At 38.6% G+C, this 22,449-nt stretch overlaps 2 protein-coding genes across 3 annotated transcripts; both read left to right on the top strand.

The window, feature by feature from the left end:
- The first annotated feature begins 344 nt into the window (after positions 1-344).
- On the top strand, positions 345-19,087 carry LOC114877965 (cyclic AMP response element-binding protein A). Of its 2 annotated transcripts, none has more exons than XM_029191203.2 (7): positions 345-1,135; positions 3,462-3,676; positions 14,621-14,957; positions 15,392-15,711; positions 15,850-16,125; positions 16,210-16,353; positions 16,490-19,087. In XM_029191203.2, the coding sequence occupies exons 2-7, from the start codon at positions 3,611-3,613 to the stop codon at positions 16,673-16,675; spliced, it is 1,329 nt and encodes a 442-aa protein (XP_029047036.1). In that variant the 5' UTR covers positions 345-1,135; positions 3,462-3,610; the 3' UTR covers positions 16,676-19,087. The 2 variants fall into 2 exon arrangements, with proteins under 2 accessions (XP_029047036.1, XP_029047037.1); XM_029191204.2 differs by lacking the exon at positions 345-1,135 and adding an exon at positions 2,958-3,142.
- A 420-nt stretch (positions 19,088-19,507) lies between these two features.
- LOC114877966 (apolipoprotein D-like) lies at positions 19,508-22,097 on the top strand. Its single transcript, XM_029191205.2, has 5 exons — positions 19,508-19,602; positions 20,380-20,499; positions 20,559-20,685; positions 20,941-21,036; positions 21,416-22,097. Exons 2-5 carry the CDS (start codon positions 20,380-20,382, stop codon positions 21,880-21,882), a joined length of 810 nt encoding a protein of 269 aa, XP_029047038.2. The 5' UTR covers positions 19,508-19,602; the 3' UTR covers positions 21,883-22,097.
- The last annotated feature ends 352 nt before the right edge of the window (positions 22,098-22,449 follow it).

Below are 22,449 nucleotides of genomic sequence, written 5' to 3'. Positions count from 1 at the left end.
TCCCGCCATTGAAAAGATCTACGTATGGCAGCCATGTTGAATTTAATACCGGCGAGGATACAACTAACTTTTTTCAACTAATATTTTGAGTATTAATTACGTATTAAACAGAATTATAACAGTAACGAACTAACGCAATGCCCCAAAATAATTGAAAATGTAGAATTCCAATAGTCTCAAGTCTCAAGTCAAGTTTGCACATGTTATGGCAAGACTTCGACACATGGTCAATGTCCCATTAGTCGTTGTTTGATATTAAATAAGTTCAGTTCACATACCCAAGTACTTACAACGCACAAATAATGAAGATGGATCAATAAAATGAGTCTACTTACAGTAATTATTGAAGTAGAAGAAGGCACGACAAGCCCACAGGAAAGATCCCATGCAATCCACCATCCACTGTATCCTTGCACTGTATTCCTCAAGTTGCTGCACAAAAGCGTTCACCATTCACAGACACCGCATTAAAGTACTCTTATCTACGATTGAAATATATTCGTAACAGCAGACATTACCCGGAGACGGACGCGTAAAGACTAGAGGCGCGAACGCGATTTCAAACTACCGGCAGCCATCATGGAACTGAGTTACCGCGCAATATGCGCGCGCAGCCGTCCGTCGTCGCCATGCGCAGCAAGTTAGTGCGCTGGTAACAGGTGGTCTACGCTGATTGGTCAACAAACGGGAATAGGAAAGCTCCGGCGGGCAGCACGTGCAACGGATCCGTGCATTCTGCATTTACGCGGAGGCCGTGAACGTGCGCGTATCGTTTCGTGCATTTACTCGGGGAAGCCCACTTTACCGATCGAAGGTTAGATCGTCAGCCGACAAAGCTGACGAGCTTTCGAGGAGAGCTTGTTTCTGTGAGCGCGAAAACTTCCCTATTGGTGGCCCTGCCCTATACGGTTCGTAGGTGCACGGGTGTTGGCTATCGATCCCTCTGTCCCGATTTCCTGCATGTTCATTGGCGCCTCGGTTGCTAACAGTGCGTCGTATGGTACAGTGCGGGCTCCGTTCGATCAGTGCTGTGGCCTTACTGTTACGCTCAAGATATTTGTGCAATTTTTCCCGTTACCACTGGGTGATTCTTTCTCGTACGGACAAGAACGCGTGTCTGACGGATTTTTCATTGGTGAGCACAGGCCGTGAGCTGTCTTCTTTCTCGAATATAACGTTATCGCGGTATATAGCGTACTGCAATCGAGTGCACGTGTACGCGCGTGCATTTAACAAGTCGGTCACATTGAGCCGGTGCTCCGTTCCATCTGGTGCATTTCGATCGCATCGAATAGATGTGTTATCAGGCGGGGAGGTGTCCCTGTTCATGATTAATGCAGAAAAGAACCGCGTCAATGCGCTTCCATAGTACTTCTGTGAAATTCATTTATCTATGATGACATAAGGGTGGGCAACCACTTGTCGCGTGTCGCGTCAGTCCATCTGTAATCATGTTTTCGATTAACCCTCGAGCGGTAGAGGCTGGATCAATCGTAATGCAAACTTACGAAGCGATTCAACGGTATTTCAATTGAAGTTACCTGTAAAAAACATATTCAATGCTGTAATATAAAATTTAGAATATAGAAATAGTATAAAATACAAAATTAAATTTAAATTATCGCTCTCTCCGCGGGCTGCCGTCCGGGGGTTAACGCGTTAGCGTCTAGTTTTGAAATTATTTTAAATCTCAACATAGCGCGGGAATTTAACAGAAGTTTCGTGAAAATATTTTTCCATATTAGAGTCACCATCATGGTGTACGTACACTTTTAATACCAAGATAGTTTTAATGAGAATACCGGCTGCGTTATGTGGAAACCAAATGCGGGCGGATAGACGCGTTACATTCGGTTCGAAAGCGTTGTTTCGTGTTTTAAGGCCGGTTCACACGATCGGAACTGAATTAACATAGATAAACGTTACACGGTTTTGAAATGTTATCTCTACTAGCACCACCTGAATTTCTACAATACGCACATTAAAATATTTAACAGAGTATAATTCTTTAATTTAACTTTATTACTTTTTGATTCGCATGCTTTCCTCAGTATATCCTCAATCATCGATGACGAATAACTAAGTATTCTATTGATGTTTGATCAGTCGTGGATTTAGTATCGCTTACTCGTTTGAATGTAAACACTGACTCAAGGACGGAAGTGAACTCGGAGGGCCAGATTTTTACGAACCTAATCTTTCAGGCAAGATACGAAGAGGTGTATTCGGCTTACAATTTTATTTTAAAAATTTGAAAATTTGACAAAAAGTCAAGACTTCTTGATTAAAAAATTCGCTCGTTTTATAAAACACTTCACGCACGAACAATCGGTATTCGATAAGTATACTTTTCTGACTCGGATTTCCCTTGGAATACCGGTTCTGATTGATACCGAGGATCACGTGGAATCTTCAGCGAAAGGTCGCTCTGTGCGAAAGTCGCGTTCGATTATTTTCCACGAAAGAGGTGGACTTAATGGATGAAAAGGAGAAATTAGAGTCGAAGTGACAACCTGCTGTCTCAGCCCGTCTAGACGTATATTCGTCGACGTGTTTTCAGGAAGAATAACAGATTTCGCTAATACTCACAGCTGTTGATAATTATCGGAACTGTGCAAACAGCGGGCGCAAACATTAGCCGCTAAGCTGTAACGAGACCTTTTCGTAGCTTGTCGAAAATTTTATTTTATCGACCTAAAAATTCGTCTCCTTTCGGAGGATGAACAATATTTCGTTTGCGTCAGTGATTTATACGCGGCGTGTTGATTCAAGATTGAAATGAAATATGAATTTATTAACGATAATGATATTTTCAAACGACTTTATATTTTTATCCTGAGACTTTGATTTGAAAATGTTCCATATATTTTTAACTTTATCATTTTGTTAATTGGATTTTTTGTGGAAATGAATTTTTTTTCAAATCTCGTCCTCTTTTCAAACGCACGCGTATGCTACTTTAATTCGCTTTGCAACTCGTTCGATTCTCCTTCCGCTCGCGAGAACAGCTCGCTTAATCCATAGAGACAGGTCCATTGATCTCGTTACAGCATGCAACCGGCCACGATGCAGTCGTACATCGTGTTGCAACGTGAAACAACAGGACGGTATTAAATGCCAAACTGTGCGCGCCCATAACGGAGTAAGATTTGCATTCTACCAGCTCGCATTGTCCATTTCCATTTCCCCGTATCGCGTTTCTTTCTGTCACGACAAAAGGAACTTATCGTTGCAAATTTTCAATACATAATTGTTCGTAATTAGGAACGGTCAAAGACCTTCAATAGCTTCTACTTTGAGATAACACAGTAAATTTGTATTTTAAGTACATAGCTGTTCGTACGGATACCATCGGTAACCAGCACCACGAATTAGAAGAAAATATTTTAAGTGGCATTAATATTTAGCAAGAACAAGAAAATAAACATCGTTCCTAATAATAACAAGTTATTTTTAAAAAGGTGGTGGTTGGTCTGCCGGTATCCTCGAAAAACAATGGAGGAGTGATCGTGTCTATACTCTTCTGGTATTCTTCATCCCCCATGGGCAAACAGCACGATTCATCGACTGGCAACGAAAACATTAAAAACGAACGAGCTAGCCTAGGATCATGGAATTCTACGACGTGGGAAGCAGCGACCTTAGGGAATTGTGGGAGTCTTACCTCTCTGAACCGGTGAGTATAATCTCTGTTCATTTTTACAGTTGCACCAGACACACCGGTCTTACATGTACCTCGTTTCTCTCACGTGGGATGAGAGTATTCGTCAAATAAATAGAACAAGTGCACTATCAAAGGCATCGTCTATAACACTGTATTTTTGAAGATTAACCCCCGAGACCTACTAAACGTGTATGATTCATAAAAGTTTCGCCACATCTGTATTAGTCAGCGATTACGTTTTTCCACTGATATTTCCCTTTTCTTAACACAATCGTTGCATAATTGTTTACTAATTGCTATTTAGCGAGCCACGACGGAATTCTGTTTTATCGAATATTCATCGCGTAATTTCCTTATCAATTGACCTGTCGTCCCCTTTAACGAACCTCCCTTCACGGTCTCGTTCCTTCCAAGTGCAAAATCTTCGACCCGGCATATCGTTCTGTGCCATCGTTAAATTGTCATTAACGCTACATTTTCATCTGGAAAGGTTAAAGTGCGCCCAACAAAATGTATCTTTTAAAATTAAAATAAAAGTCGAACTACGTCTGTTATACTATTTTCTACGATCGTAGTCTTCAAGTCGAAACATTGTCAGTTTGTAAGTTTCAGAGTGGATAGAATAAAGATAAATAATTTCGTTTTGAACTTTGCCTCAAGTTTTTCGAAGCCTAGCATCGCGAATCTTGGTTTATTCGTGATAGAAACTGAAAGGCAATCTGTGCCTCTTGCTGACTAACGATGGCACGTCATATTTGGGGGAGGGAGTTAGTCCCCTTTTACTCAATTACGTCATCTCTTAGAGCGTATTATAGAGGCAAGCACTTTCCAGCCAGCAAAGTCGTTAAACTTAACGGTGATGCTGGTAGGAAAAGTCTAAGAGGGGGTTCGTTACCCCCTTGCGAAAAGTCCATGTCGAATCGAAAAATTCTACACGTATAAGAAGAAAGATTAAAACAATACTCTGTATAGACTTACTTATCCCAAGAAGTAGTTAATAAGATTATTTATGATTAAGCAAGTAAGGTCATTCTTATGAGTATCAAATGTTACCTTCCGTCTTACGGTCTCCATCTTGCTGCTTATTTTACCTTGAATTTCCAGGATTTTCAAATCAAATATTTTCACGGTATTTTTAACAAAGTACGTCTGGATTGAACGTCCACAGGGTCGGTTGTTTTTAAGCTTCTCGGAGAAAATCGTTTGCTTTTGAAAGAAAGAAGGAGGGAGAGAATAGTTTGAACCTCCTTTTTATTTTTCAACTCTCATGTTCCTTTCCGTTTGATTAAATTTTCCATCGTTTTTTTTTTATCATAGGTCAACGGTTTTCATATGCTGCTTTGTTCGTCATTGTCGCCTTCCTTTTTATACTTCGCAAGTCCACGTCATACTGCTCTATGAAAGACACGATGAAACCAAGCTGAAAGCTGTGGCTAATTTATCGCCATCGTTCATGGTTATGTCCCGCAAAGGTTTCTTTTAGAAACTCGTGCTATTTAGCTAGTTGAATTCTTCCTGGAACGGGTAACAAGCGCAGTTTAATGAAAACGTATGGCTCCCTTTGAAGAAACTAAGGCGACCTTAAAGTGTAAGCTCATCGAACTCGAATCTGCAACAGATAAGACTTCATTAATGAAACTGTTCAAATTAATTGATACCCGATCCAATAGCTTATCATGTTAAAATGATCAAGCGTACACAACCGTATTTAGTTTAAGATGTACATGATTGGAAATCTTGATTGCTATTAAAAAATAAAGCGTGTAAATAAACATTAATAGTCAGAATGCGAAGCCTCTCGACTATTCAGGGTTAATTATCCTTTCCAAAGGTAATTACAATAGGTTTCTAATGTTTCGCCATAAATGTGACTCATCACCGGCGAATTTAAACAATCTCTACTCAGAATTACTTCAAATATTTATGTTAATTGTCGGATTTGCACGGGGTCAAAGTATCGTTTCTTTCATTTTCTCCATACCAGTGTCGTTTCCTGGCATCGCTATTTTTAACGCTTAAATCGTTGTGCACTCGACGTCTGTAACGATTTGAAACGATGTGGGACGTGTATCGTGTGTACCAAATTGCAGCAAAAGTAGGGTACGACTCGCCAAGGACTCGTACCACGCGAATTGAACCAATGCTGACAACAAAATTGTTCGTTCACCATGTTCGAGAAAATGAACGAGATGAATTTCACGGAGAGAGAAATTGCTGAATGATCTTGCTACTAATGCGTAACACCGAGTTTCCTTTTTTTTATAGCTGATCTTCAATGGCTGACTTGATTGATAACGTTGTTCCAATCGATATTAATGGATGGCTATTTCTAAACGGAAAAATTGTGAGATAAGGCGATAACAGACAGTGGGAGTGGAATTGATTTTCGAATCAGCAAAGTAATAAAGTTACGAAGTAATAAAATTACCAATCATTTGTATACTTCCTGATGACGTATCAATGAAATTATAACGAACTTCTACTTTTGTATCGAGTATAGTATTCAAGTCGTACATAATTCATGTTTTGTTTTCATTATCTAAATATTCATATTCATAAAAAACCAATTATACACTTTTTAGAACAGCCTTGATCTTTAGCTTATTTTCTGAAATAGTTGTTGCTTCATTAATTCGCTTCTAATTTATTTCCTATAATTCAGTTGCATTCTTTAAGAACTCGGTAATTTTTAGTTGCAGAGTTCTAGGAATAAAAAGTTTCTGGATTTGATAATTTTAAGTTACCAAAAATTTTAGTAATCATTGAATATTGAAATCCTATGAATTTGAACATTTTTATTTGCAAAATTTTCGAATTATAAAATTTCAAATTCCTTGAGCTCTGCAAAATTCATTTCTCACGTCTTAGAAGCATCAAATTATCCTTCTATGTTCTAAGACATAACGGCTCACTTAAATTCCCTTCAATTTCCCCAGCTGAAATCCTTTCGAACACATTTAAAGTTTCCAATACAACCTCATCCTGATGCGTTATGGCAATAGAAGATCTCGCTACCAGCATTCATTCACCGGTTGTTATTTCGCACACACGCGTATGTACCCGAGGTTTCTTACGTTGGTCTCGCTTCCGTGGTCTCTGTCACGCATCAGTACAACACGTACGAACAAATTGGAAAGGATGAAGGTTGTTCACGAGGAGTTCACCGTACCGTGGCCTTTAATGTCGAATACCTTCTTCTAGGATCTACGGATGTCGCGAAATCCACTTTTCCTCTATCAAGAAAGTCGAACTCACGTGTACTCGCGACACGTTCAATCGTGTGAAGATGGAAAGCGGGAAAACTTGATTCAATAACTTGAAGGAACAACTCCGACTTTTTCCCATTAGGAGGTTTGATAAAATTGAAATTTTAGAATTTCAAGTCGTTTCAAATTCGATGACTCGAAGTATTGTTAGGTATCCTTTGTTTCTTCACACTGCAAACACATTGTTATTATTGTTTGTACATCGATAAAAATGCTTCCTTCGCAAAATGGTGCTATTATCGACACGATAATTGGTCGCGAACGCTTTTGCAAGGACGCCAAGATAACTGTGCCTGCCAATGCAGATAAACTGTCGTGCCAAAACGTTCGCAATTCTTCCCAGTTTGTAAGCGAAGCAGCTGTAACATTGCTCTAATAATCAGCAAATATAATAATTAGTAAAATTGTGTATTACATTGCAATTCTTAGGAATCCAGCAAATTGGAAATTCAATAACTTTGAATTTTAAAAAATTAGAAATGATTTCAAATTCTCAACTACATATAAAGTTTTCTTCATTTGGAGTTTGCAACATTTTTTATCATTCCCCAAATTTTAAACTTAATTCATTCAATTTCTATTCAACTAGTTATTCAAGCATGACGATAGATTCCATTGTCCAATCTGTCCAGGCTTTTTCTGAAACGCGTGGGTGGCGTTTGATTGAATAACGTCCCTTCGTTTCCGACGTCCACAACATTTCCCTCTGTTATATTCTTTTTTTATTTTTATCACCCATTGTGCGAGCATTATCAGAGGAAGTAGATAAAGCAATCTACGTTCGTAGACCAACTTTCACTGAATTACTTACAAGGGTTGTTTCAAATTTTACAACTTTTGAAAATATACAATTCTTTTTTTTTCCTTTCTAACATCGTCTGCAATTAATTGTTGCATCCAATTACGCGATCCTTTTAAACGTTTACGGAGCGAAACGAAAGTTTCGTTGAAAGAGCTGAATGATAAACTCTACTTTCTCGCTTTTCACTTTGACGCGAAATTACCATGGTAAATTACTAGCTGGTCGGTGTTAATTTCCCTTTAACGGATGGTACAAGGTACCGTGAGATTTCTTGCTTCTCTGAATTATTACGATTCTTTTCAGAGGATGAATCCTCTTCTTGCCAGAATTTCACAAATCTTCCTTACTTTCGTTATCAATCACTTCTTTCATAAAAAAAAATTCATTGAAAATAAGTTATATAATCATAATTAAAAAGAAGTTCATAAACACATGAAAACGATATCATTAATTATCATCTACCGTACTTTCATTAAATACATTCTTGCAGTCAATGAGCGAAGTGTTTGAATGTTGAAAAGCTTGATTGAAAATCACGTCGATACGCATTAATCGCGGTGAAATCACGTTCAGTATGATAATTTGCATAAACCGTCTCGCTGTTTTTGCGAGAACACCGGCTAATCTGACGAGGAAAAAAGGAAATAAATTACATCATACAACAAATTTAAGAATAACTACAGTGTCATGGAATCTCACCGCTGATATTTTTAGACTAGTTTCAAGCCAGACGTACACACAATTCTACGAAATATCCACAACCTTTGATTTCCCTAATCAAAGAGACACAAGTGATATAATCAAAGATAGCCAGCCACCGAAATTGTACAGCTGAAAATTTTTATAACTCGATACTTTAACACCAAATACACAGATGATGACTCAACTATATCTCCAATCTGTAATTAAAGATACACGAGTGATGTAATCAAAGAACATGGATATTTTTTCAACAACTTTTTAACATCGTCTCTAATTACTATCGTGTTGATAAAATAGAACAGTTTCGACCGTGTGTTTGTTCGAAACAGGGGCGTGTTTATCGTGCAAAAAGAAAAGAAGAAATGAGCAATGAATGGTGCAGGTATACGACCATGATAAAGTATGTAGGTCCACTGTAAAATTACACGTCGGTGTGTGTTGTATACGTATTCACATGCTCGTTGATAACAGACTTATCGGCCGTGGCTTTACATCGAGCCAGCTAGCTTTTCCATTTTCCTTTCGATTAATTCTTACTCAAGCCTGTTGGCCTTTCCGTCGTCATTGATATAAGGGGACGTTTGCAATTTCGAGCATTTTTTGATCGATCGTTTCGGATCGACGGATTAGAAATCACGAGGTGAAGTTTAAGCGGTCGCGAGATAACTTTTCAGCCGAAGGCGTCGGAAAGTTTACATAGACTAAATTATAATTGCATCGCGATGATAGAAACGCTTATTATTCTAGGTACAATTATTATTCAGTTCGCGTGCGTTGTGCGAAATAACTTTTTAAAATTCATTACCCGTTATCTGAGGAACGGCAGGCACGGAATGCCTTCCCAGATAATTTTTACAATGTGTAGTTTATACTTATCACCTGTGTCGTGTTCGAACATAAATAACTACCCTTGATTCTTTTTTCCTTTTTATGACATTATTATCGCGCTGACAATCAGCAATATATTTGCAACGAAATGCATAGATTCTTGATGTATTACGTAAGATCCGCTCGATTAACGCTTAAGGGTCGAACCTTGTTGCTTGATATTTTTATTCCGAGAATTATGATTTTTATCAATCCAACGATGATAAGCAATTGCGCGAGCGTGTACGTTATCGCGGTGTGTTACGAGTGCTTTATAATAATACCTGAATTCGTACCGAAACACGTAGTATTGTTCCTAGATCGATTTAATAGTGTGTTTCAAGGTGTTCTGTATTATTGAAAAAACGAACGATATCGTAGTGTAGATAAGCAGAATTTCAAGATACACTTTTTAATCGCTGATACTGTACCTGCTTAATTGTATACTTTTCGATAAAATCATTTTCAAATTACTTTACTTTCCAATATTAACTTCGTTTTCTGTTTTTCAATACCAGGAATAATACATTCGAGGTATTGCTTTGTTTTATCGTGCACGTGGTCCGTTTTGTGAGACACGTGTGTTTGGATAATAGTCAGTATCATTAGATGCGAAATGTTTCAATTAATCGAAAACCACCTGCGTCCTGTTTATCAAGTTCAATTGAATTTTAGCCGAAGAGTATCTTGAAAATATCTGTTATCGATCATACTGTCAGTTAGTTATTTACAATTTTAGCTTCGTGGAATATTTTTATAAATATATATTTTATCATTATCGAATAATTAATGAAAGGAACTGTTCAAGTCAGAACTGTCTGTTACTATCAGTTGGATCAACAATGTTCACGTGAACGGAAGTTGATGGTATTCTAATAATCCGTTCACAGAGAAGCACATTTACAAAACCGTGTCGTGTTTCCTCCGATATAACCGGCACGAAACAATGTTTCGTTCTATGGAATAAATTCAGTCGGCTGAAAACGTGAAAATAGAACGCGATAGTAGACGAAAACGATCGTTACCGTGCTCGACAGCTGGAAACGAGAAAATGAGAACGAAATCTATTATTACCGAATAAAAAGATAAACAGAGAATATTTCAAAGTCTTTCGTCACCATTTGTCTTTGTTAAACAAACCTTTAGATCCGAATAATTTCTAAAATTTCAAATAACAAATCTCTAACAAGTCTCTAACAGGTTCGTTGATTGCAAAATGATGAAGGACACTTTTAATTTCTTTCGATTTGAAGAATCTACGATTTTCAGGGCATTTATAGAACCTTGTCGAGACACCCTGTATATACGTGAGAACTCGACGAAGAATTCCAGAGGGCGAGCAAGTGAAACGAGCTGGAGCGATCGACCTGTTCCTTCAGTCGACTAGGATTCTTTTTGGACATCTAGCTACCTGCCCTTTAGAATCTTTTCGTAGAAAAACGTTAACTTGCCCTAGGAACAGGACCCTTAGGTCTAAATATTTTCTTCCCCAATGGGAGTAGTTTCTCGAAGCAGGAATTAATGATTAAAAATGAAAATTTGTGTTAATAAACACAAATTGAAGCTATAAAATTCATGATACTTGCCAAGTCTATAAACCAAAGCAACACCCCCATTAATCCTCGGCAAAAAATTCAAGTAACATAAACAAATTCTAGAAAATAGCAGTAAAAAGTCGTAGGATTCCAAGTCCGTCGAGTTCTTTGAACTAAAAACGCGAGACGTTAGCGTAAACAAGCATCGAGGCACCATGATGAAGCGTACTTCCGGTATTTCAAGCACAACCAGGCCGGATATTCTCTCTCTATCTATTTTCCCTTATTTCTGGTCGTTACAAGATTTCCAAGAGTTTCTCGACTTTCCTGAGACACTTGTCAGCTGGAGTAGTACCTGTTTAGGAAGGGATCAGGTTTTGAAACGAGTCGTATAACCGTGTCGGTAAAGATCTGTCCTCCTCTTCGTCTTCGTAGATCGTAGAAGAGCCCGTTTAATGTAGAGGGGATTAGTGACGGGACGGTTTCGATGGGACTCGAGGACGTTCACCTTTTTTCGTGACTTCATCGAGGCTGGTACACGCTGGTAAAAGTGACTTCTGCCAGCTAGAATCCCATAGACTTGGCTTGCTGGCTATCTGTATTATTGCCCGTAAGAATCTTATGGCAGGCCAGTGGAAAATTTTTCAACTGAATTCCTGTTTTTTTGGAATTGTTGTGATTTTACGTTCTGAGAACTGGAGAACGTTTTCACTTCTTAAGCCTGAAAATTTTGGTTATTTTTGGATTCTCGATGCTCGAAGGTAAATTCTGAGAATTTGGTAATTTTGAATTTAAAAAATTTTGGAAATTTTAAGGCTTTCAATGCTCTGGAGTAAATTCTAAGAATTTGGTAATTTTGAAAATTGAATTAATGAATTTATAAATCTCGGACATTGGAATTCCCGTTTGTCGGGAGGCGAAAGAAGATGAAGAATTTATGTAACGAAGGAACACTTGTTTTCCTTCGAACGACCAGTGTTTTTCTGCCGGTAATGAACGAACATTAGTCAGGTTCAACAATCAGTCTCGTAATCGTTTAATAACAAATTACTTTATCGTATCAAACTGCATAATCTCTCGCCTGCGAATGGATTTACGATCATAAATTTCACGAGTCTTTAAAAAGGAAGTTCAACAAAATGATGAATCAGAAAATTCCCAGCATTAGAAAATATTGTTTTACTTATATTTTCGCTCGATTTCTTCTATGCCAGAAGGGTTAATTTTATTTTGTTCAATGACCGTGACTCGATTTCTCTACACGCTCGACGCATTCAAGTTTAATGGCGAACTGGCTGTAAGGTCAGTCAGGCTAAATTCTCGGCATAACGGCTGAAATGTTTTCCTGTTTTCCAATATTCGGTGATTTCAACAGAATTCACAAGTTACTGAAACTTTGGACGCGTTTTATTTTTATTTTCAACGGCGTCGAAGAATTCCACGCTTCGAAGAGGAAGAAAGAATCTTCGTAACTGTGATTCTCTTACGTAATTAACAAAGAAAAGCTATCTTAGATCTCAACCTTTCCTTTCAGATAATTAATGTTCTCTCAATGAACTCGAGTACCGTTTACGTGTTTGATCGAATAAAAAATTGTTTAATCGACGATGAAGCTAACATTTTTATTCGATTCTCTCGTAATACTAAAGAAGTTTGCGCAACATAGACGAGAACGATTGAAGAAAGGATTAAACCGCGAGCGAAAGAAAAATGTTTTGTCGCAACGTCGAACCGGAAATTGTCGGTTAGTAACCATAGATTGCTAAGATTTTGCGAAGGCACTGACATGAACCGGCTGAACAAGCGAAATAACTGTCGGAGAAAATTGCTGAGCCACGATATTGTCGATCCTTCCCCTATGACTCCTCGGCAAATTAATATCGATGGTGAAATCGCAATCGAACCAACAATTACTTTCTCGAGACGTGCGCCATTGCATTTCCATCAACTTACACAATGGCTATTCAGAAAATGTACCGTTGGAATTATATCGATATCCTATCGAAAGAGAATATGGAAATTGCTTAGCGATTGGAAGCACCCTTATATCGCAGGACGAAGAGGAAAATGACCCGTTACCGGCTGGCTTCCGCCGGAAACGAGACGTGGAAGGCGTTAGATAAGTGGCGATGCTGCGACTGAAGCATAACGGAAAGGTAGAGGGATGGAAAGGCGAATAAGAAGATAGGGAGAAAAAGGAAGAGCCATGTCGCGACCTTGGATTCGAGTTCCGCATTGCTGAAGCGCAACAGATCCTGCGGATCCAGTCGTTGAACGCTTTGCAACCGGTTGTACCCTAGTCATTTTCTTATTTTTCAAAACTGACAAACAGATTTTCTTCGTTTGCCTTGTTATTTATATGATTTCACATCCATCATACAGCAAGATTTCTTTATAACTTAACTCTAGGATCTGGAGCCTAGATCCTTGCTACAGGAATCTGTTAAAATGAATGACTCGGTTCGTTGAATTGTTCAAACAAACGATTCTCTTTCTTCCTTGCCGTTCTTTTGTCTTTTTGAATAAAACCGTTCGTACTTAAGGAACAAAGGGAGGGAAAAATTGTCGCGACGCTTGAAACAGTAGTCTCAGGTTGTTGGTTGCTAATTGTCTAGGGCAGAATAATCGTGTTGCCTCTGGAAAATCACTGGCTTTGTTCTCTCCGTTAGAGAAACGAGCCATAACGAGGAGGGGAAAGAACGAAATGCGACGCGACGCGACTGAAATAGCTGATGAAGATACGGACTGGATGATTGTATAGAGTTCTGGTAGCAAAGTCAGGATTGTATTTGAAAAAGAAAAAAGAAAAAATACTTTCTAGTCCGGAGGCATATCGTTAGCTGGGATTTATCGACCTCGTTGATGTAATACGTAGCAGAGGTTCTCAACACGTTTCAGTAACATTAACTTAAATAGGACAGATGATTAAAGGCGTTCTTAGATTTCAAAGATGAAAGATGGTTTGCTCTCATCGAAGAAGAAGAAAAAGAAGACTATTAAAGAACTTTTTCCTTGACCTGTGTCGCAAATTCCACATTACTTAGTCATCTACTTAGTCCCTTGAAAAGAAAACACTTGAAATGAACTTTAAACGGTTCAAAGTTCCAAAGATGATTTATTATGGAACCTTGTATCTCTCTAAATGTCATCTTCAAAATAAAATTGAAGAAAATTTAACGAAAATGATAAAGATCGAGCTGGACGAAAATAAGGGGTCATATGAAAGGAAGAATCTGGTACCTCGACCTTGAGTCCTCGAGTTCCGCATTGCTCGGTCTTAAAGGGTGTCGGCGGGAAGGGCGAGAAGGATCATTGGCCCTGGTGGAAGAAGGGCGAGCTGTCGTCGCGCGCTGCTAGCACGACCTTCAACTTGACCGCTCGACGAGCGCCCTTCTCCTCGAGTCAGAGCCGTGACCGCTTCGGAATACGTACGCGTACAGTTTTAGACGCTCAGGGTCCTTGACACCTTCGCTCGAGACAACTGGTAGCGATTGACAACCTCGAACGTTATTCCCTTGTCCATTAATTAGCGCTGTTCGTCTGCTTATGCCTATCTATTATGCCCTCTATTTGTGAATATACCTATGCCTATTACCTATGCCTAGCAACCAAGAGAGCGTGAACGAGAAGAAACCTTTCTAACGGCAAACGGGAGAGCACGGTGTCGTGCTTTCTATGGGGTGGTTGCTTATTCTTGGCAGTAGAATATGGTACCAGAGTATGGTACCCTAAAAATGTGGATACCACTCTGAAAAAAATGAAAGAATATTTGCTTTTTTTATAGGGCCTCGGTCAGGACATTTTACTGGTGGCCAAGGAAGAAGAATGGGGTAATGGATTGAGCGTAAGAGACAAGTCCTCTCTAGGAGTGGTGTTGAGGGACCGTTTGATGACGGACGCCGCCCTCGGAGGTCCACGACCGATTAAATCGGAACACAATTACAGCCTGTTGGCTTCCAGCCCTCCGCCAAGCCCCGCGACACCCGGTGCCAACCCTCACACCCCTAATTCCGGATCGTCCGCCGATAGGGTTGGCGCGTCCCTCTCGAGTACCACTTCCTCTATCGATTCCAGCAATTTGGATCACCATAAATCGTTGGACATTCGTAGCAGAATCGACGGTAAGCGAAATAATTTTCAAGAAGAATTCTTGTTCTCGATGTACCTTAGGTGAACTTTGAAATACGACTACTCTGACTATGATAGAACGATGGTGATGCACGATGAAGTCGGATCCTTGAAAGGTTACAGCTTCGTAGAATCTCTAATAGGAAAGTATGATATTACAAGATAGGCGGACGGTCGATAATAGTGATGATCTGAGAGAAATGCAGACGGAATATGTCGCTGGTTTGATTTATAGATATGAATCCATTAACTGCTTAAGACGACACCGTTTCGATCGTCGTGATATATCAGAAGCGTATAATGATTGGATCTGATTACTGTCCTGCTTGTTACAAGTACCGTGCCTCTCAAGGATTCTTTCCATCGACGCAATCCATCAACAGCATTTATTTTTAGAAATGAATCGAAAAGAATCTTTGTTTCTTAGACATGGAGGAGGAGTGTTTCCCGGCAATATCGATGAACACCGCCTCGGGACGCGGTGAACTATCGTCCTCGACGTCGTCCTCGTCTACCTCAACAATTATTCTAAAGAGAAGCAACAGTCTAGTACCTGAAGAGATGGAGTGCACCGAGATCAAAGGAGAACCGCTCAGCGCACCCAATAGTCCCTCGGAATCTTGTCAAACGACGATAGTCGAGGACAAAGGGACGATAACAATGATGTTCCCTCAAAGTCTACATTTTTCCAAAAACCAGCTGGCACAGACCAGCGACAGCGAAGAAGATGACGAGGAATATTATCAGGTAGATTTCTGTTCATGGTACTTCGACTTATCTCGATTGCACGGTAGAAAAGTAATTAATGCATTAGCTAGCTTAGGTGGTTTTATTGAGGATATCTGATAATTTTATTATCAAACATCAAAATTTCTATTTTTAAAGAGCATGGAAGTGGAAGAGTACAACGAAGCGAGCTGCGACGAGAAGCCAGGGAATTTGCACGCTTCCAGACAGGGTCTACCGCCAACACCGCCCAGCAGTGCAAGCTCCGACAGCGAGGGCACCGCTTCCGCTTCCTGCTCGCCGGAACGACGCGACTCTCAGAGCTCCGCGCACGCACAGAATCTCAGGGGTTTGCTCACGCCCAGGCTGTACGTGACGAACGGTACACACACAACCAGACAGCCCATACACACACCCTTGATTTCCTGTCAGCCGGTGAGTATAAACGAAAGAAGATGACGCTAGTTACGCGGGATCATTGAATTATGAACGTAACATCGGATGCAATTGATTTTATAGAAAGGATCTACCGGAGTCCTTACGTTGACCGAGGAAGAGAAGAGGACGTTGATCGCGGAAGGTTATCCAGTGCCTACGAAATTGCCGTTAACCAAACAAGAAGAGAAGTCTCTGAAGAAGGTTCGCAGGAAAATCAAGAACAAGGTGGATATTTTTGCTTCGCTCGAATCCCTAATTGAGATATTTTAATTATCAACCTCGAATCCCTTATCGGGTCGATCGATAATATACTCGAGGACAGCACGAAATTCGACGCACGATCGTTCGATTCTTGTTACAGATATCAGCGCAGGAATCGCGACGAAAGAAGAAGGAATACATGGACGGCCTAGAAAGAAGGGTTACCATGTTGACCAACGAGAATTCTTCGTACAGGGACCGACTAACCGCCCTCGAGGACACGAATCGCGAGTTGCTGAAGGAACTACAACGTCTACAAGCTTTGCTTCAAATGCAGAACTCTTAGATCCCCCATTTTTCCCTCGTAAACTTCGAGCCAACCGATAAAATGCCAACGATATCAATCGAAATTCGATGTCGAGACATCGATGTGGTCCAAAGGTTTCTTAGAGAAAGAGATAAATATAATTGAGGATAGTTTGATCAAGACTGGAGGCTAAAAGAGTCTCTGACCTCCTCGTTCGTAATACGGTGTTCCTGATCGTCGAAATTAGAACTGTTCTTTTCCCTCGATGCTGTTTTATCGAGCAGATTCGACGTCCTGTAGCTCGTCTAATTACAGGCGAGTTACTTATTTTCCAGGGAACAGTGCAATTCCTTTACATTCCTGTAAAGTCTTCCTCGCGTAGAGAAAATGGATCGTGTAAGTATTTTAAAGGCTCGATCTTTGCCTATGAATCGACGACGTCTTCCCAGAGGAATCGATGTGACACGGTCGATGAAGGTTTTTTAGTACCGGGAGTGCCTTGATTCGATGCTTCTTCCCTTGTGAATAACCATTAGAATATTTTCTTCTTTCCCTCTTTTAATTTTTTTTACTTTCTATTTTTGAATGCTTAAGGAAGATCGTGACAGACGTCATTTAGGAAGTCTGTAACGCAATTTAGAAGAATTTTTTAATATGAAAAATTGGGGTCATCGATGAAACAAATCAAGAAAATCCTAAATATTAATTTTGTAAAGTAGCAAATTGAAAAATGAAATCTTTTTCTACCGTAACATACAATGCATTAATTTTGAAATATTTCAATATAAAATAGCAAATACCTCCATCGAGTAGAACTATTGATGACCTACCAATCAACAAACTGTATTAGCATACATTATTATTAATTAAACGAAGATCGAATTCTTGTTCCCTCTTTTATGCTTACGATTATTCGCCACGAAGTTCGATAAACGAGGTAAATTAATCATCATCGATCGCTAAAGTATTTAACAAAGTTGAACTGAACGTTAAAGGTCTGCATTGTTGATGTTTAATCCTTCGATTTTCGTCCAAGATCGATCGTGAATTCTAGGAGTATTACACGATTGATCGTGATCGATAGAGAAATATTACTACGTTTAGAAAATGATTAGAATATAATTAATTCGTGACGAAAATAGATTTGTACATTGTATTTGTGAAACGAATATCGTTTGTCGAGCCACCTTTCGTTACTGTATAAGCTCGTTCCATTAGAATTTTAAGGATAATGCAATTGATCTTCTTCGAATAATAAATGAAATGAAACTTTTCATCTTTTATTCTATAAAGAGTATCGATTCGATCAACGGCTTAATTATTGCGAAAAATTGTCTAATTTAATATCGTTAAGTTATACAACGAGATGATTACGAATCTTTATGCAATTATATTGGAATTTACTAAACATATACTGTCTAGAATAAAATAAAACATTGAGAATACCGGAAGTAAACTGATTGTTTAAGTAAAGTTAACTAATTTATATATTTGCATAAATATCCGTAGTCTAATTGGGAGAATCATTTCGATGCATCGAATGCCATGCAAGGAAGACAGAAATTTTCTAACATACTCTTCGGGAAAGAAACAACTACGCAACGGATAAAGGATCACTCCAAGTATTTTTGGAAACGAACCAGCGTTTTCCGTATATTTTCCTTTGCTATTTAAAGCTCGAAGCTGAATCTCTGCGACGTAAAAGCGCTTTTACACGAAATTCGTTAAATGTTCGTGTTATGAAGCTCACTCTTCATCTTCATCCATAAAATTTAAATAAAATTTTCGATTCTACATTTACCTTGCATGGCACGAAACTGATCAAACCAGATCCTTTGTTCCACGAAATCGTTAAAAGTTAAGGTGCTGTTGATAGTTTGTTTAACAGAAATAAAAATGAAAAAAAATCATAGGGACCAGTTCGTGTTGTACTGTGTACCATGAAAAATCGTGTTCGAAAATCTTTTTCATCCAAGAAGAGGATCACAAATTCGTGTATGTACAAAATGCCAATTTAATGTCGTTCCATCGCGAACACACGGAAAGATTAAAATTTAATATATTCTATAAACGAAGCTTTATATAAATAATTCTATGTATACATATATATATACAAAATAAGATATTTCTATATAAACAGATAATATATGTATACACTACGCGAATTAAGTACCATACACATTCGGTGTGCTATCATGTTTGTGCGTGTATGTATGTGTGCATGTGTGTGTGCGTTACACATCAGCTCGTTAAATACGAAATTATGTCGCGTCGTTCGTGAAATTCATTACACGCATATATTTATCCGCAAAGGTTCGATTTATCCTATTATCTGTACGAATAAGTGTCTACGCAATGGCAGTGAGCGAAGCAACGTGGTCGGCGTAGCACATCGTTCGCGTTCACTTTCAAAACGTGTATCACGATGAATAAACACATGTGACTTAATTATGCCATTGGTATTTTTTTAATTAAACATTGAATCCGTTCCTTATTGTTCCTTCGCTTAAATTTTACTCTGAGAAAAATGTGTTCATTGAACTTAAATGAATTTGTGTGGTCCAATAGAAGACAATGAAGCTGGCTGGACAGTCAATTTAATTCGAATGTAATAAGGTTGATAAAATTGTGCCGCATCAATGAACTGCTAACGTCAACAATTTCATGAACGAAGACCTAGTGTTTTAAATTTTTATTTCAAAATTTGCCATTATTTTTCATCTGGATCACTTTTGCTTTGCTAAAGTGTTAATGTTGCACATTTAGTAAGATATTCTGTTGTTCTGATAATACATTTGCAACAAAATTCTGAAGAAGTTACGTATATCGTATTGACCATCACATAGACCATTGGAAGTGTGTGTGACCCATAATTGGATCCAGAGTGGGGCACGCCTCATAAAGTCCTTCTCCAATGAATCTAGTGTTTACAGTACCAGCTCAGGGACTGACAACATCGCTTCAAAGTGAGTATATGCCTCTTTGACAATTTTCATGTTTTACGCAATCGTATTGCCATCCATTTTTGCATTTACACTTTGAATATCGCCTGAGGGGTCAGTAACTGATAAATATTTACACGTTTCCATAATGATTCTCCTCCACTATTTTTTTTTTTTTTTCAAAAGAGGTCACAGAATTATTATTCATAACATTCCCATAGAATATAATAAATAATCAACTCTTCTTTGGATACTGTTAGTCGATTCATGTTTTCAGAATGAAAATTTTTAATATTAAAATTTTCAAGAGAATACGTTTGCTCAGAAATTAAGATAGTCGTATTTATAATTAATTTTTTACCACTTTATGAAAGAAACATTATCACCCGGACAAAAGAGATCTCGAAAGCAATCTTGAACCACTCCGCTCGTTATTTCCTTACGTAAATGTAACTTGCTCGTACAATCTCGCTTAAGTGGCTCTTTGTGTTCTGCTTTGTTAATTAGCGGCTCGGAAGCATAAAGCGCATCGTCTTCTCGTTGTTTATAGTAAACACGGAAAATCTGAGTCGATAAATCTTGTTATTCAAGAGGCTACCAAGGTCAATCCCAATCTTGGATAGAACATAGTTCAAAATATCTTTTTTTTTTTATAAAGAGCAACATTCGAAGATATAACAAAGTTGCAATTATCCCAGTGGATTTTTCAGTCGTATAAGGAAAATCAGAGTGAAAAGATTGAAAATTCCAAACGACTGATAGTCGAATTATTAATAAACCGTTTTAATATTTCTATTTCAGATGAAGACACTGAACTCTTTGTTATTCCTAGCGGGATGCTTAGTTCTCGTTAAAGCACACACGTACCATATGGGCGCTTGTCCCATCGTGGAACCGATGCAAGGATTCCAAATGAACAGAGTAAGCACATGAAACACACTTCCATCATTTTCTACAAAATCTAATGTGCAACATTGTAGTTCCTAGGAGTGTGGTACGTGATACAGAAAACAGCAACTGCCAGCAAATGCATCACTTACAATTACACTCGTGGCGAGGAAGCAGGAGAATACGTTGTAACGCAGGATTCTGATCATCCGGTATTAGGTAAAATTTTTGCAAAGAAATTTTTTTTCAAGAAATATGTTGATTCGAACAATAGCCAAGCAGGTTGCTGTAAAAGGGGAGAGATTTCCTTTTATAGCCACCTTCTAGTGGCGCTATATACATTGCTGGAAGCTTTTGAATTAATAAAGAAGGAGAACGTTGGATCCCATCGGGACTCATAAAAGCATGTCAATAGGATAACTGTCTGGCAAGTGGGATGAATTATCCGTAATGAAGAGACGTCTCTATGCGCAGGTCTTACGCCATTGAAGCACGAGTATCATTACACCGGTGAATTGAGCGTTCCGGAACCGAGTACACCAGGTCGAATGCAAGTTCGCTTTCCTCTAAGTAAGTATCACGATACTAATTCTTATCTGAAGACAAATTTATATGGTTCATGTCAGTTGTTGCACTTTAGTGGATTCTTAATGGATTCAACTAATTTTCAAATTATTGATTTATCCGAACAGCTATCATTACCACTTAACGAATCAAAATCAAGTTCATCAGACTTTCCTCAAATTCCCTCCCCTCCTTATTAAACATTTAAACAGCCCCTATCCATGATACAAATTGCCCAATTACGATCGAGGATAATCATTAATCCCTTGCTTCGCAATGACGTAACTTATTAATTTTAATAATAAGATGTATTTAAATGTAGTATTTAATGTACCATATCCACCTAACGTTCTAAAGGGGTTAACTCGCGCCATTTTGTTTCAAGGTATAGCCGGAAGTGCGTCCCACGTGGTGTTCAACACAGACTACGACAATTTCGCAGCTATTTTTTCCTGCCAAAAATTAGCATTCGCCCATCGTCAAAGCGCGACGATCCTCTCTAGACATCGAGATCTGGACAAGATCTACGTGGACCAGATACGCAAACAATTAAACTCCTTTGGCGTGGATGCTTTCGATTTGAGCATCATTCCTCAATCCGGATGTCCGAAAGGCAACAACACGTTAGACATCAACGTCGATCCTAATACATTCACCAGCGAAAATTTGGGCAATGCAGTTCGCAAAGCTGGTGAGAAACTAGGCGATGGTGTTCAATGGGTGGCTAATACAGGAAGCAAGGTGTACCATAAACTGGCAGGAAGCGAGGAGAGTACCAGTAAACCGGAAGGGCACGCCAGAGCCAACGTGAATAAGGATTTCGAAACGAACGAGGTTGGATGGATCCCTTAGAGGAGTTAGTCATTCAGAATAATTCGATCTCGATGAATTTTCTCCTGCCAAAAATATTTTAGTACCGAGAATTTCTTTTTATGAAAGGGTTGAGATTTGTAATCAAGGGTGGATGGGTTAGACAGTAGTAGAAAAACCAAAGACTACTCGATGAATAAATTGTATATTAAGTTTTGCAAAATGCCATTGCAAATGAAATAAAATTTTTCAAAACTCATTGGACTTGTTTTTTCCCTTGATACCTGTTAATAATATGTAAATAAGTAATCTGCAGTCAGCAGCATATTAAAATAAATAAACGCTAAATGCTTTGATAATAAAATTTTGTATAAAAATGATTGACCTTCTCGATTAATTAATTAATTACGCTTAATCTTTCCTTCAATTTATAAATAGTTCCTGTTTTCTACAAAATTTATACGTTTCAAGATTTTTATTAATATTTCAAGAACAATGGTCATTTCACCTTGAATCAGAATGCATCAAGGATACCCGTCTAGCGGAAGGAAGAACGTCACCTGCACGTGTCCTGCGACCAGTCGCAACAAATTAATCCGATCTATTTAC

The sequence above is a fragment of the Osmia bicornis genome, chromosome 8, assembly GCF_907164935.1.
Source record: "Osmia bicornis bicornis chromosome 8, iOsmBic2.1, whole genome shotgun sequence".
NCBI lineage: Eukaryota > Metazoa > Arthropoda > Insecta > Hymenoptera > Megachilidae > Osmia > Osmia bicornis.
This window is presented reverse-complemented; position numbering and strand designations above follow the sequence as displayed.